The 17,465-nt window shown below is 42.7% G+C and overlaps 1 protein-coding gene across 1 annotated transcript in view; it reads right to left on the bottom strand.

Moving 5' to 3' along the window:
• Positions 1-16,134, bottom strand: part of PPP3R1 (protein phosphatase 3 regulatory subunit B, alpha) — a 39,009-nt gene extending 22,875 nt beyond the window's left edge. Inside the window, exon 1 of the mRNA XM_080924854.1 lies at positions 15,890-16,134. Coding sequence (XP_080780980.1) covers positions 15,890-15,892 — 3 coding nt within the window. The 5' untranslated portion in view covers positions 15,893-16,134. The remainder of the gene's footprint in view (positions 1-15,889) is intronic.
• Positions 16,135-17,465: the final 1,331 nt, after the last annotated feature.

Here is a 17,465-nt window from a genome sequence, read left to right as displayed (position 1 = left end):
GGAACTGACATACTCAGTATTGTAAACGGTCATAAAAACCACAGTAATCCAACTGCAACACAATGCCTATCAAAATGTCAATGTCATTCTTCCAAGAACTATGGGGGAGGGGGAATCCAAGAACTCATAAGGAACCATGAGTAGCAAAAACAATGCCGAGAGCATTACCCTCACCCTTAAAGAATGGCTAGCAGCAAGGAATCTAACAACAAATGCTGGTAAGGATGTGAATCCTGGTTCACTGCTGGGAGGGTGCAAACCAGTACAATATTATCAGTATGAAGGCATCTCAAAAACTATCATAACCCAGAAAACCACTCCTGGTTCTCCTGAACTATCACAGATATGCTTGAACATTCATGCTCCTTGGTGCTATATACTTAATAGCAAGGAAATAGAGCCAGGCTAGAAGTATCCTACACAGATCAATAATAATAAAAATGTGATTTAATTTCATATATTAAGAAATCAGAAAATTTTCAGGAAAATGAAAGGATCAAAAAAGTTTTTATTCGTTAGTAGTTCTCCAAACGCCATTCATGCCTCCCTTGGGAAGCACTGACTCACCTCCTGGCTCTAGACACTTTTTGGCTATGGCATATAAATAAAAACATAAACAGTAAGTAACTGGCTTTTACTCAGCATTGACTGTTCAAGATTAGTTCAAAATGGCTACATGAAACCAATACAGTATCTAGTCATGGTGGCTCACCCTTGTAATCCCAGAATGTGTGAGTTTAGTCAGAAGATTGTCAGTATGAGACCAGCCTCAGCTATACAGTAAAGGAATCAGTTCTGTGTAGTAGTTTGAATATGTTTGGCCCAGGGAGTGGCACCATTAGGAGGTGTGGCCTTGTTGGCGAAATTGTGTCACCATGGGCAGCACAGGCTTTAAGACCCTCATCCTAGCTGTCTGTAAGGCAGTCCTCTCCTAGCAGCCTTCAGAGGAAGATGTAGAACTCTCAGCTCTGCCTGCACCATGCCTGCCTGGATGCTGCCATGCTCCTGCCTTGATGATAATGAACTGAACCTCCGAACCTGTAAGCCAGCTCCAATTAAATGTTTTTTAAGAGCTGCTTTGGTCATGATATCTGTTCAGAGCAGTAAAACCCTAAGATAGTATGTATCTTTTTAATGCTTAGTAATATTTCATTATATGGCTATATCACACTGTATTTATCCACTCATCTGTCAAAATAGACATGGTTTGTTTCCATTTCTTGCTTACACTGAATTATTAAACACGCATAAACAAATTTTCTTCTTTATTACTCTTAGAAAGTGGCGGAGAGAAGGCCTGACCAATAAATAAAGTGGCATATCCAATAACAAAACTGTTCAACAATTTAAAAAAAATACTGATTCTTTTTTAGTTTTCTGAGACAGTCTTGACCAAGCTGGCTTCAAATTCACAAACCTGTTCAGCCTCTAAAATGCTTAAATTGTTACAGACATGAACCACCATGCCCAGCTATCATTCCAGTTCATGTAACTTAATTCACCATATGAATACTTTGTTAAGGCCAGTTTCATAGGAACAAAAGAATAATATATATAAACTGAAATTCGCAGACCACATAGTGATTGTATAGCAACTGAGGCGCTATTTCATAACAATTATAATTTACACATCTATTACCAAAATGTATACATGCTTGTTATTCTGGTCCTTTCGGTCCAGCATTTTAATGATGAGTGACCATAGACAGTGCTATGGCAGAGGGTGAAACACAGTAAGACACTGAAAGGCAGATGCAGTCTTCACTGTAAGCTCAGCAGTAATCAATGAGCTCCGTCTAGATTACATTATATAGGCTGAAGAGGTGCCTCTGTGGGTTAAACAGCTCTTGCTTGCTGCTCCAGAGTGAGAACTGAAGTTCAGATCCCTAACACCCAAGCACCTGGTAGACAGAGCAGCAAGTCTGCAATCCCAGTGCTTTTTAAGGCAGAAACAGGAAATCCCTGGATAAAGCTGGCTAGCTAGACTAGTAGGGAGTTTCTATGTTCAATGGAGAGACCCCAGGGCCTCAACATCTTAGGCGCAGAGCAATCCAGGCAAAGACTCAATATCAACCTCTGGCCTCCACTTTTGCTCCTCCAGCACATACTGTGCAATGCTAATGTTGACTGTTTGCTTCACAGGGCCTGGATCACCTAGGAGACAACCAACTGATTGAAGAATTCCCTTGATTAGATTACATGAGTAAGAAAGACCTCCTAAAGATGTGGGCCATCACTTCCTAGGCTTAGTTATATCAGGTTGTATAAAGGAAAAGTTGACTATGCTCAAGCAAGCAGCATCATTCTCTTCTCCTGAGCTGACTCCAGTGCCTTGACTTCTACAAAGATGGACTCTACCCTCGAGCTAAGAATAACTCAGTCTCCCTTAAGATGTTTTTGTTGAGGAATTTTAACAGCAACAGGAAAAGCAACTAAGATACATGTAAATGTCAACATGAAAATGTAAAAAAACACAGGCAGGCAGGCAGGCAGGCAGGCAGGCAGGCAGGCAGGTAGGCAGGCAGAAGACCAGATTGTGGAAATTAAACCTGATAGTGCAGTGTTATATACTGCTTCTCACTGGTTGGGTTCTCTTGAGAAAAAATTTAAAAGTTTTACCGTTCATCAAATATATTAGGTAACCCATACACACACGCACACGCACACACATACTACCCTCACTAAATCACCTAGTGGATTTTTACAGTTATAAAGGGAGGGAGAAAAGCAACCAAAACAAATCCAAGTCTGTTTACTTTAGGAACTTTACAGAGTATCTTGAAACTATGTAATGCTATGTAACAGCGAAGTGTTTTTTCAGCACTTAAAGGATAACTTGACTTAATACACTGCATGAGTAATGTGACTGGAATCAATGTAGCAAAATTCACAAATTGCTACATATCAAGTTCAAACTGGGCAAACAGAGACATCAGCTTCTGCTAGATCTACTGCAGCAGTGTCTTTATTAGTACTCCTTCCAGCGTGCTTTCAGTCCTAAACGCTATGAACTTCTCCAGCACTGTTCTCTTTTTTCCATCTTTGTACTTGGCAATGCTTGTTCTACGTAGTGAATATTACATGTTTGCTCAATGAAATCAAACTAAGAATAGAATTATACTTAGCTCATTTATTCTGAGATTGTGTAAAAAATGCAAAAACAGCTTAAATGAGAAGTAATCACTTCATATTTTGAGTTTCCTAAAAACTGAAAAATTTTACTACTTATAAACAAACATAACACTCATATATAACTCCCTATTCAAATACATAATAATCGATTAGCAAAACACGTCTCTAAGTTTCTGAACCAACAGCACTTCCCTCTGGGGCTGCTTTCCTAGCGTGCCTAACAAACAGCTTGCAGGCTAAGGAGGCATTTCCATACAGTAACTGCATTCGCCTAACCAGAGAAAACACCTGTAATTTGCTCCCTTGAATCTCTGATTTACATGAGAAGAAGATACTACATGGAACTAGACTTATAAAAATGCCCCTTGCCCTAGAAAACCCCAGAACTTAGTAAAGGCAGATAAACATACTGTAACACAGGACGGGCTATAGAGAAAGTTGGTTACAAACAGTTGAACATTAACCGTCCAGGGGAATTAAGTAGTTTTCATACAATGTCACTGGCACAGATTTTTGTCAATGACAAAGGCAAACCACACTGGGAAATGAGTACAAAGCACCGAAAAGTGAAAAGGGATGGGGTATTTGAGAAACAGCCTGACTTAAAAGACCAGAATGTCAAGAAGTTAAGGGTCAGGGTATACATATTATACAAGGAGTCTAAAGTTTAGATCTGGAAGGGAAGCCAATCATTTAATTGAACAAAGAAAGACATCTGCTCTCCTTTCCAGAACAGTGAAGAAAGAAACTAAGAATTGGCTTCAGAACAGCACAAGACCAACTGTGACAGAGACGATGGATGAATGATTTAAGAGCAGATCTAAATTATAGAGTAGTTTTGTTATTGTGACATATTTATACTCCTCACCCCACCCCCCAAGCCCTAAAGTCTTCATGTTCTTAAAACTATACATTAGCAATAGCACAGCCTAGCTGAGGATGCTGCTCAGTCAGAGTGCTTGCCTAGCATGTGTACCTGGCTCAGTTCCCAGCACCTGGGGACAGAGGTGATCTTAAGTAGACACTCATAATCTTTCATTCTATAGCTAAAGTACTAATAAAAACCTAAATCCTAACAGTTACAGTTGTGCTGGATAATATATCCCATAGATAGCTTTGTAAAGGTACACATACATAAATAACAAAAGGTGTGGGGGATAGCTGAAGCTAAGTATGGAAACATAGAGTAGATCTGCAAAGTCTACAGGAATTGTGAGATAAACTCTTCTGACACAAAAGCTGAGTCACAAGGAAAAAAGTAGACTAAACAAACAGTACACTGTGTTCTTCTGTACTGGACACAGTAGCACATTCTTTTGTAGTTTGCTGTTTTCAGGTATATTAGCTTTCCCTGATTTCAGCTGCCATTTACATGGGGAAAAAATTCCTACACTGACAATGTCATTCATTTCCTTATCTATAGTCAGACAGTATTAAGCCAATCGGTGTTCCAGACATAAGTACGGTGTGAACCACATATCATGACTGACCGCCTAACAGCTTAGAAAGTAATGACATGGGAAAAACAAGCCTTGACCAGACCATTTCACCTTAAGTGTGAGCATCTCCAATAATAATCATCATCATAATCACTACCACCACTGAAAATAATTCTGGAGTCTTTATGTTAAAGAGTTGTCTCTTTACAATATATGAGATTTAAAAATGGGAAGTGGAAAGATCAAGATGGAGCCAGGGAAAGCAGGCCTGGATCCTGGTGGCCTTAATAGGCAAAAGGACTGAACTGCTGTCAAAGAAGATGAAGGTTGCCCTCAAAGAACTTTTGCTGAAGAGGATCTACTGTGGGGAACCAGAGAAGCCTTTCACCTACATACAGAGCTGCTGTTAATCTCCCTTAAAAGGCCTCTCTGTTCTCCCAGCTGCAGTCACCAAGCCAAGCCCAAGCCTACAGTATGCTACCATCAAGCTAGTTCTGGCTGTCCATTCCCTTACTTCCTCACCTCCAGAGAGGTGTTCTGTGGCCTTTCCTACATCCCAATACCTGCCAGAGTTTCCAAGACTGCCTTTAGAGGAATCAGAAAGGAGGAGGCCAGAACTAAAGTCGCTTCGATAAAGCACTGAGACTACGTACCAGCCCATTTGGACGAACTGACAGCCCTCCTTCCCAAAGTGCAGATCATCCCAGCATGGGGAGACGGCCCTTTTTCACTCCCAACCATTTTTCTTCTTCCATGGTACATTAAAAAAATAAATTTTAAAAAAATAAAATAAAAATAGGAAAGAGATACAAAAGAATTTTTGCCCAAATGACACAGATGAAAATCTAGAAACAAATACAGCATTAGAAAACTAGTCACAAAAGCCAGGAGGACAGAACTTCTAGGAAGGTTCACTAGTACAAAGAATGAAGAGCCAAATATATTAAATGACTGCCTACTAAATTTCCAGACAATACTGGCTCTATGGAAGTGGAGTCCTTCCTATTTTAGACAAAGTCTAACCTGTTTACGACAGTTCAGAATCATTAAAAAAAAAAAAAAAAAAAAAAAAACCAGTCAGAATCCAAATTCATCTTTTCCAACTCCCACCCCATGCTAGTAATAATAAAGTATTGCCACCAGAGATGCATGACCATTCTAGACCAGCACTACCTAAGATGCAGTACAGAACACAGTAATACTATGCTCTGATATCCCCCCCAAACCTGGCTGAAACTGTCACTGCAGCACTACAAAGGACCTTAAAGACGTTAGATAAGCCTGCCTTCAGGACTAGATTAACCTCATTACTAGGTGAAGGCTCAGAGAGCTGTAAGGAAAGCTAACATTCTCAGTGATTAAGTGGTCCTAACCTGAATGCTGGTAGAAATATGCAAGTTAGGCTAGAGAGATGACTCAGCATGCTTGATGACAGACCCCAGTTCCCAGCAACCACATCAATACTGAGGCTGTCTTCTGGCCTTTCAATAAAATATATGCCTTAAGAAAGAAATGCACCCAGTTAAAGCCATTCTGGTGAGGTCTGAAAGACAAATGAACAGGTACTAGAAAGCAGAGCAAATGGCCAACCACGTTACAAAGAACACATACATATTCTAGGATTTCATGGGATTTGGACAGAACTGAAATGGAATAAACTAGGATATTTGGAAGAAATATTGAAGCCCCAAAGCTTGAAATGGGGATGTCTATTCTGTTGCAGTAAAAGTAAAATGGATTTGTGGCTACGGGTTCTAGGTGGAGCCGCAGACCACTGAGCTACCCTCCCACCCCCGCCTACCCCACCCTCCAGCTGTCTCCCAGCCAGCGGCTCTCACACATTGCTCAGTAGAGGGAGACCACCTGAAAAACTAGATTCAAAGGAATCAAACAAAAAGATATCTTGATGATGCTAAAATTTGGTTTTGAGATATATATATATATATATATTGCAGAATGCGCAGCTTTGGAGAAGCTCATTATCAGAATGCTGATCTGGTCTGCTTGGATTCTTGATCTCAGGGACTCTCAGCCAGATTCAGTCAAGACAGACATCAGAGGTCACAACAATCCCTGGATGGCCTTCTCAAGGCCATTCAACTCCCCCATTTTTCCTACCCTCCCCCTAAGGAGATCTCAACATCCATGTACAGCTTGAAGAAAAAAAAATGAAGAGTCAGCGCCCCGATTCCCTGGACTTTAGGAGGCTGAAAGTGGTTATTCTAAGGTTTTTATGAGAAATTTAGAAATGGTCATAAGTTAACAGGGAGGAATTAGCTAGATTTGATTTGTACAGCCATAATCTGATTTGGTAACTAAGCCAAAGTCATATCTTCGCATCGGTATAGAGCTTATTTGTCACAAAAATGTAAAAAGTACAAGGTTTGGACCCAGTCCTTCTGTTGATGCCATTGCAAAAATCTGAGTTGATTAAACATAGGAATTAAGGGCTAAATAACAAATTCATGGATCCTAGTTTACCATTAGGGTGTTTTAAAAAGTTAATGGACAACAGTCCAGATTACCTTATTGTAGATAGACTGTTTTCAAAACCGTCAGAAATCCACAAAATTGACATTTAAAGTTATTTATTTTTTGCTGAGACATATCTGCTCCTAACATTTCCCCTTTGGTGGATTTTATATAGAAATTGAACATCTCAACCTCCAGGTGAGGTTATACCTTATGGCTAGGCAGCCACTAGGAGAAACTGCTATTTCACCTACAGACTAATACTGTCCAAAAAGGGACCATATGAAGAATAGTCGACTGATAATCTCTGCTGAGCCAGAATTATCAGCTCTTCAAGATTTCTGCATTTCAAAGGTCTGTCGGTTGATCCTGAGCCAGAAGGCTGAAGACTTGCTCTCATGTGTTGCTAACAGGAAACTGTGCTGGTGAAGATTTGTCTCTACAACCTGTGCCAGTTCTAGAAGCTCTGTTATGCTTCCTATGAGTATAGATATTTGGTCATTCTCAGATTTCTGATGGAGTTGAAGAAAATTAGTCTCTTAGCCTACCCAAGCTAATTAACTTTGAGAAAACATAGTTGTCTAGATGATTTTTCTAATGAGAATAGTTGTACACATCTTATAGTTGATGAAAAGTTTTCTTTTTAATTAAACAGAAAGGGTGATGTGTAGGATGATGTCATTATGCATCAAGGCAGGTCCAGCCTATCATTGGATGAGAAGGAAGGGTAGGAGGGGTAAGGTCGAGGAAGGAGAGAGGGGAGAAAGTGAGAAGAATCAAGATGGAGCTGGAGAAAGGGAATTTAGATCCAGGTGGTCTTAATTGGTGATAGGGAGATATGAATATATTCAAGGTTTCTATAGGTCAATGTCTTATCTAGGTGGGTGGTTTATATCTTTGTCAACTGGTTGCAAGCTTATTGCATAGATGTATTGTGGATTGAGGATTTAACATATAAATCTAGTTGCTAAATTACAAGTTTCTGGAAGTTTGATTTTATCAGACTAAAGAGGACTGTGTGAGAGCAGCTGGGTAGGAGACAGTAGGAGAGGGCAGCTCGTGGACCTCAGCCCTGAGCCGATGCGTGGAGAACACGCAGACTGGTAGCTGCAGATCCATTTTTTATTTTTACCACAACACTAAACTATGGGTCCTACCACTGTGTTTTAGAAGAGAGTGTCTCAGTGTCAAGAGGTTTGAATGTCAAGAATCTGCCTTGGGATGACTGATGTGCTCAAAAACACTTCTACCTGTTTTTAACGAGACTCAGATTTAGACATTGATGCTAACCAGGTAGACTTCTATGACCAGAAGGGGAAGTCTGGGGGAAGGAGAGCAGAATGTTAGGGTGCAGTCGGCCTCTTGAGAAGATTCTTATGTTGAAACTTAACCAGCAAATTAGTATGTTGGTAACATTTGTTAAGTACAGCCTGTGAGAGGTCCTGAGTTCAGGACTCCTGTCCCAGGGCTGGTGTCTATAGGAGAAGCAGGTCTAAGCCTGCATACTCTACTTCCTCTTGAGACGTCTTCTACCTTACCAGAACAGCAAGAAGCAGGCTTTTCTTCATTACAGTAGGCCACACATTAGTAGCCACATGTGTTACTGAGCTAGCTCCTGGAATCCCACTGTTGCAGCAACTGAGGAACTGAAATCAGAGTTAGACTGCACAGAGGCAATGGATTGAAAAGTAAAGAAATGAGCTAAGTGAAACAGAAGTGGTAAAGGCAGAGCTGCGGCCAGCTACTGTATACCAGTGTCTGATAACTTCGCTACAGCTGGAGATAGATTCCAACTGTTGCTATTAAAAAAAAAAAAAAACAAACTTATAAGCACACATAAAATTTACATATCCCCTATTTACCCACTATAAGTAATTTTTCACTACAAACGACTCCCCCCCCCCTTTATTGAAGGTCTCTACATAGCCCTCTCTGGCCTAGCACTATTTACATCAAGCTGGCCTTGAAGTCAGAGATTTGCCTGTCTCTGCCTCATGAGTATTGTGATTAAAGATGTGTATCAACATGCCCAGTTTTTAGTCTTTATTAGTGATTGTGTTGCAAAAATTAAAAAAAAAAAAACACTAAAATAAACAAAACAAAAAACACCAAAAAACAAACCTAAAACCAAAACAAACAAAACACACAAAGCTCCATCTCTCCCTGAGCATCTATAAGCAGTCCAGAGTAACTAGGGCGAAGAAAACCATATTCCTCAAACCTGTGCACTCAAACCTATGCCTGGATTAGACAGACACAGCACCTACCCAGTCACCAAAGCAGGATCCACCCCTCTCTAACAATGCAACAAGTACCCCGTCCTTCTCATTGCCTAAATATATACACATCTAGTCCTCCTTCTCCATCTGCAGTTAGTGCATTCCTTCAGGTCTTACCTATGCTGGCTAGTTTTACGACAATTTCACATAAGATGGCGTCATCTGAGAGGAGGGAGCCTCAAATGTGAAGAATGTCTCCTCCGTAAGATAGGGCTGTAGGCAAGCAAGACTCTATAGGACTTTCTCAATTAGTGATAGATGTGGGAGGGCACAGCCCATTTTGAGTATTGTCACTTCTGGGCAGGAGGTCCTGGATGCTGTGGCAAGCCATGAGGAGCAGGTCGGTAAGCAACACAAGTCCATGGCCTGTTATCAGCTTCTGCCACAGGTTTCTGCCCTGCTTGTGTTCCTGTCCTAACTTCCCTCAACAACAATATAGTGATATAGAAGTACACTAAAATCCTCTCCACAAGCTAATTTTTGTTATGGTGTTCCATCACACCTGTAATAACCCTAACCAAGGAATTTCTCAAATGGATTACTACAATTACTTTTATGTCACTTTATATGTATTACTTATTTTGGTTGCAGGAAGAATTTTGTAATACTTGCTCATGTATTTCTCTCATCGTAGCCAATTTTCCTCCCCTGCTTGTTGATTCCTTCCACTTTAAGGACACATACATGTATACAGTCATTTAAACCAGTGTTTCTCAACCCACAGGTTGTGACCCCTACATGATCCTTTCACAGGGGTTGAATATTAGATATCCTGCACATCAGATAGTTGCACTATGATTCATAACAATACCAAAAATATAGTCAAAAAGTAGCATTTTATGGCTAGGGTCATTACAACATTGAAGGGTCCCAAGAGGAAGGCTGAAAACCACTGATTGAAATCTTTGTTCTACATCAAGCTGTTGTGTCTACATCTAGCTGTTGGTGTAACACAGCAAGCTCCAATGCTATCCACTGCCCCGCAAATCATGACTTCATTCTCCTTTAAATAAAACTTCACCGTGTGTACGCGAAATGTACACGCCACATTTTTGTTACTCATCCAACTACTGATGAACACAAAAGATAGTACCACCGCAGATTCACTAAGGTGAAAAATGCAACAAACATACACAACAATCTCTACATGATACCTTAGATTCTGTTATGTATAGACAGTCAAGTGGACATCATGTAGTAATTCTATTTTTTATGTTACCCCTCTCTCTCTCTCTCTCTCTCTCTCTCTGTGTGTGTGTGTGTGTGTGTGTGTGTGTGTATACCACCATGAACATGTTCAGGTCAGAGGACAACACTGTAGAGTTGACGCTCTCCTTCCACCTAAATGAAACTCAGGCTTCAGGCCTGTTGACTCGAAAAGTGGCTGCTCCACTTCTAATGTAATTATTTCTCAGTTAATTCCCACATCTAGATTTACCTCTTATTAAAATAACCAAACTACGAAGTAATCTCTCTTAAAAAATAAATGTAATTCTAATACTTAAAAATGATGCTAATGCTTAAAACAAGGGAGTTAACTGATAAACCCCAGTGTACATAAGTTGAGAGTATAATAAATCTCAAAGACACATTAACAATCTAATCTAGTGAACACAGTGAGCCAACTTAGCCTGCCCCGGCCAAGCAAAACCCATTTACCACAAGTCTGTTTTATAATAAAGTAAATGTCTAGAATAACTTGTTGAACACTATATTGGAGTGAAACCATCATTAAGAGAAGTAGTTAACATTTAACACATGTTTAATAAAAGTATAGTATCTACTGAACATATTCCCGTAAAATTAAAAACTCCTAAGAAAACCATGTTAGGCCCGCACTTCTGGTCCCTGAACAGTTTTCTATGTTCATGCCTCTATGACTGTGGCTGCCCACTCATCCTTGGAAGACGACTCTAGAGTTTTCCAGTAGGCTGTGACTCCCACCCCAATCTGAATTAAACTTGCCCCCACCCCCACTTGCTCTTACAAGCACCCTACATTTAGTTTGCCAAAGCAGAGACAGTACTCCATAATCAGCGTCCTGTTTACTCACCTTGACTGCTTAGAGATCATAATCATCCCCTCCACGTTTACATTGTTAGTGCTAAGTAGATTATCAAACTACAATTTACATAAGTAAGGTCTAAGCAGTGCCTCTCACGTTTTAGCATCACAATCACCTGAAGACCTATAAAAACTGAACTGCTTGGCTCTGCCAGGCTATGTAGGGCAGGACACACCATGCTTCCAACATAAAGACTGCTGATTTCAGACCCACATTTGAGAATCACTACTCTAAATACAAGCACTTCCTACCTTCAGGCTATGAAACATCTCAGGATGCCCTCACATCACGATTCTGCAACCCTATTTATTCATCTCTTTAGACCTAGCACAACTCTCTACTCACACAAAGCTTGCTCTAGTTCCCCAATCATGGAATTCTTTTTGTTAGGCTTTGGCCTATACCATTCAGGACATTCATCACATGCTATTTCCCAACTACTGTCTCAACAAGAAAACCGACTTTTTAACATTCTCTGCAACATAGAGAACAGTTAGCAGTGGCCAACAGACAAAGTCTGTAACCCTGTTGCTTTGCCCAGACACAGTCAGCCTTGTGTAGTTCTTCAAGTTGTTTATCCTGCTTCACTGTCTGTAGCAGACACGTAGTCCTTTCATCCTGCCCATCCCTCTCTTGGCTGACCAACTGATTCTTAGTGAGCCTCTATCTCACAACCTGATCCGTTTTAAGTTTCTCATCCCAAATGGGGGGAAAAATGAGAGAAAAAAACTGCTTCCTCCAAATTTGTATGAATTTTAGCTCTGCTGACAATAAAATTGGTTTGATGCACAGTTCATGAAAATGGAAAGTTTAATAAAAAGCTAAAAAAAATTGACTAAAATCTCTTTGAAATTTAAAATTGTCTTAAGATAATTAATGCTCATGCATATCTACAATAAAATCCACAGTAATGAATTTTGTTCATTTGTGTACATGGTGGCTAAATCCAAAGACAGATTTCAGACATCCATTACCTCAGAACATGTGAGTGTGAAATCAAACTCAAGTCATCAAGCTTGGGGACAAAAGCACCTTTACCCACCCAGATGCCTCAGCAGCCCAAATCCATATTATCTAATCCACTAAGATCCAAACAACCTAACTAACTGAGGAGAAATTCCTAGGTGTTCCATCCATACTCACAGATCTTATATCTAACTATCATCCTTGATGTTCAATTAAACAGAGTGAAGGCAGGATAAACCTGGACTATAAGCAAATGGAGTAGACTATAGCCCAACTGCCTGGAACATGCTAGGTCGACCAGTCTGGCCTTAAACTACTTAAGATCCACCTGCCTCTGTCTCCCAAGTAAGGTTGTCCACCACCAGACCAGGCTCGAATTAACCCTTTTAAAGCAGCAAATCAAACTCTTGTCAGAATGGGCCTTTACAGGGCTGGCTCAGCCAATAAACAGCTTGGCACAAACATCAGGGCCCAAGTTCTGATCTGCCCCGAATTCATGTAAAAAGCCAGATGGAGCAGAAAACAAGTGTAATGTCAGTGCTGGGGATGCAGAGGCAGGAGGGATCCCTGGAGTTCACTGGTTGGAGATCAATCAGAAAGTTCCTGGTTCAGTGAGGGAGCCTGTCTCACTAAAAAAAAAAAAAAGCCACCTCTGACCTCTACAACATCCATGCAGACACATTTACGTGTATCCAAGTGTGTGGTGCCCACACAAGACTCCATAAAAAATTTAATCCCATTTACTTTCCCATTTAAAACAATAGGACAATAAATTAAAACTACAAAATCTATTACAAACATCCAACAATTCTGTGGTACCCACTAGGAATTAGCTTTTCTGAAGGTAATGGGTTTTTCCAAAAGTGCAGGCTTAGCTTGGAAAATTACCCAGATCACTTGGAAGCCCAACATATTTTCAGTTAATCGGTGTTCCATATGGCCAAAGCAAGTTATGCACATGGTCCTGATACGTCCAGACCAATATGGTGGGGATCACAAGACTGTCCCTATGTCAGGGCAGAATTGAGAAGATGGAGAACAAAGCAAATGTGAACTGGGAAAATTTTAAAGGAAGCCGGAGGGAGGAAAAAACAAACCAAACACACATACACAAAAACAAAACAAAACCAAGAAATTAATGACCTGTTAGATAATGTGAAAATATTGTGAAAGACTAGGAAACACAGTCATAAAAAGATAAGGAATTTAAGAGTCAGTGGGCTGCCCACTGGTGGTAGTGCATGCCTTTCGTCCCAGTAAGTTCAAGGCCAATCTGGCCAAAGACAGCCAAGGCTACACCGAGAAACCATGTCTCAATAAACAACAACCAAGTCAAGGGTCTGAGGGAACAGCTGTGGTAAAGAACATGCAATACAGATGCTAAAACTTTGGAGAGTAGGCTCAGTGGTTAAGAGCACACACCACACATGGAAACTAGGTTTGGTTCCTGCTACCCATGTGAAGTTCACAAGTCCATGTAACTCAGAATCCAGAGGGTGTGGCCCTCTTCTGGTCTCCTAAAGCATGGGTACTCTTGGACTTACACTCCTTCCCCATATATACACAGTTAACACTTAAAATGCTTTTTAAAAGAAATCACTACAATAGACACCAATCTCCAAATAAACACGTACAAAGTTCCATTCAGCCCCCAGAGCCACAGGGTGAGCCTCTTGTCAGCCCCCAAATCATGTTGTATTTCTTAGCTTCAGTTACTGTGTTGCTACAAAATATCCCAATTTGGCAGATTTGTAGATTGTACAAAATATAAATCTGGTAACTTCCCCGGGCACATTTGAAGTATGGAAGCAAGGCCTATTTTGAACAACTAGGCCTGTTCACCAATTACTCTGATAGAAGGTGTCAGTCAACATCTGAGAGATGAAACTAAAGCAGGCCAGCCAATGAACTCCAGGGTAGCCTGGGCTACAGAGCAACCCTTAACTTCAAAGTATTACAACTGTATTATGAACAGATATGATCTTTCTAAATGCTCTTTAATGGTCTGGAAAAGGTTAACGTTTTATAACCTTCAAGGAGCCAAACGATCTGAATAACTTCCCAAATTAAAAAAAAAAAAAGAAAAATTCTTCTGCATTCCAAAATCATGAACCATTTATTTAAGCTGCTCTTTTAATGGGTCTTAACGAAGCCAGTAAGCCCAATATTTTAAATAAAAGCTGACTTACTTGAATATTTTTAACCTCACTTTCTCTGACCACTACCACCTATTTAGTTTTCAATTGTAGTAAACAATCTGCATTTGAAGCATCTAAAATCATACATGCCAGGGGGTAATGTACAATTAAAGGGTGTAAGTTCCCTAAACCGCCTGAAATTCTTTGATATGTACGGAAAAGATTTTTACAACAAGTGTTACAATCCAGTATCGTGTTTGAGTAACTGAGAAATCGTGTAGTGCGGTACGTTTTTCTGTGAACACAATTCTTGACTGCAAAGACAAAACAGAGGCCAAGTGGAGCTACAGAACCAGTAAGGCAACAAGCTAAAGGCGTCATAGATTTCTTGGCTATGGTGACAGGCAGGAGGCACACCCCTAGCGTCAGCCAGCAACACTACATGGTGAATTCCACCTACGGATTAATGGGAAAGTAAGGAAGGGAAATTTTAAATCGCCATCGTTCAAAAACAATTACCACGAGCACCGGAAAAACAGAAATAAAAATACTAAGAAAACATTAACAAACCAATATAAGCATTTCTCCAGGACCAAGCCGCCCGGTGACTTAACGAATACACACACTGGCCCTTTCATGTTCGCCAACGCAGAGAAAAGCGGCCACGAGAAAAAAAAGAAAAAAAAAAGAAGAAAAAAAAAAAAACCCTTAAGGTTGCAAACAGCAGCGAGATAAATACGAGAACAAGCGAGGGCAAGAAAGTGGAAGGATCCCTGCCAAGGCTCGCTGCTGGAAAACGCGGAGTGAGTGGGAGGAAGCACAACTCTGGAGAAGTGGGTCTTACATAAAGCGCCATTTGCCGCACACTATCATTTCCACCGGATTTCAGAAAACCCAACCTGGAAACCCATCTGGGGGCGGAAAAGTGGGTTCCACGTGGAGGAGGATAGCGAGGGCGCAGCCCCTCCGGACAGGGGTTCAGAAAAGGCCGAGCAAGCGAGCCAGGCGGCGGGGCCGGGATTGCGCGGAGGCCCACGGGCTTAGGAGCTCGGGGGCGGCGGCGCTGTGGGCGCCCGGAGGCCCAGGGTCGCACGGAGGGCGGGGGCGGCGAGTCTCGGGCCGAGCCAAGGCCCAGCGGCTTGCAGGGGACGCAGGGACCTCCGGCGTTTGCAGGGGACCGGGGGTGCGCGGAGGCCTGGAGGAGGCGCGCAGGGGCTGGGGTCTTGCAAGGCCCTAGCAGCTTGCAGAGGCCCGGGAGCGCGCAGAGCCGGGGGGCGCGCAAGTGGCCGAGGTCCTGAAACCCGGCACCGGCACCTGCACCCGCCAGGCCTCTGGAATTTTCTACCCAGGAGGACGCCCCGGGCCCTCCCTAGCCCGACTCGGGAGCCGAGGTCTCACCATCTTGCTCGGCGGGCGGCGCTGGCGGCGGCAGTAGGTTCCTCGGGACGCGACGACGGCGGCTTGGCTGTCCGGAGCCGGGCGGGGTGCAACAGGGCCTGGACCCGGTGTGAGGCGGGCGGAGTCTCGGTTGGAAATGCGTCGGCGGGAGGAGAGGGTTGCAGCCTCACGCTCACGGGCGGCCCCGAATCGCAGCAGCGGCTCGCGCTGACCGCAACCTCAAGGCACCGAACAGGGCGCGCAGAAGGCGGAGCGAGCGCGGGGCGGGGCGGGGCGGAGCTTGCGGGAAGCCGACATCCGGGAACCCGCGCCCGGCGGTGCGCTCGCTCTCCAACCGGATTGCTCGAACAGCACCGCTTGCGCTCGGCCAGCGCTCTTTGCGTACGGTGCGCCGGGGGGACACGGGAGAAGGGGGGCAGACGTCTTGACGTCGGGGGGAGCCGCGCTTCCTGTCATGTGACCGAAGGAAGGCCGGCAGGAGGAGGACTCCTGGGAGGAGGAAATGGGGCGAATGACAGGACCTGCCACAGAATTGCATCGCTCTTGGGGACACCGTGTCTCTATGGCGAGACACGGGCAAGTCCATTCTGTGGAGTCAAGCGCGCAGTTGGAAAAACAGAAGCAAAGCTAGCTGCAGCTTAGGCCCTGGGAGAGACTGACAGGAGTGGAGGGTTGCTTCCCAAGCCACCAGACACTACCTTCAGGTTGCCTTTCAGCTGGTGCAGAAGCCTTTAAGAGAAATACTAGGAGACGGACTGCCAGCTTGTCCGTGTAGAGTTAGGGTATGTCCGTAATGGTGGCAGTTACCTTACCATAGAAATAAGACTACAGTAGGTAATGCAGTCCACGCAGAGAAGTTATATTTAAGAGGAAAAGATATGATAAAGAAAACATTTATGTTCGTTATTTATTTTAGTCAGTTGTTGAATGGTTAGAAAGTTATGGTCAGGACATATACTGCTCTACCTGCTTCATCTTTTGTAAAAGTAGGATTATTTTAGCTTTTGAGAGATGAACTATTGACTGCATTTTGAGGATGGGGAATGCCTGCACCAGAGGGGACACGAATAGTGTCCATGTGTCCAGCTCTACTCGCAGCACTGACTGGTAAACACCTTATGGTTTGGAGTAGAAAGGGTGGCACCCTATGAATTTATCGGGGTAAACTGTAACAGCACATTGGGGTTGTTAAAATTGTGTTTGGGAAACCAGGCCCAAGAACGTGGTGGGCACATCATACCGAGAAAAAGGTGCAGCTTCCTCACCTGGACCCCATAAAGAGATAGTCATCTAGCACTGTGACTGCAGCAACCCTCCCAATCTGTCATCTGACCATCCTGATAGGCAAAGGACGCCTAACTGTCCCCGAGGCTTCAACTCAATTAAGTCATCACTGTTGACGAGGTCTGGTGAAGTATCCATCTTTCTATTCTTCCATCTCTACCCTCCATCCATCCTTTTATCTGGGCCTAGATTTGGCCCATTGGTCTCTACAGCTGAACTCAACTCTGTAGCTTCCCATTTAAACCAGTGACACTCCCGAAGGCTGACCCAGCATCTTTCCTAAAGCCTAGGT

Source organism: Micromys minutus (assembly GCF_963924665.1).
Source record: "Micromys minutus genome assembly, chromosome: 1".
NCBI lineage: Eukaryota > Metazoa > Chordata > Mammalia > Rodentia > Muridae > Micromys > Micromys minutus.
This window is presented reverse-complemented; position numbering and strand designations above follow the sequence as displayed.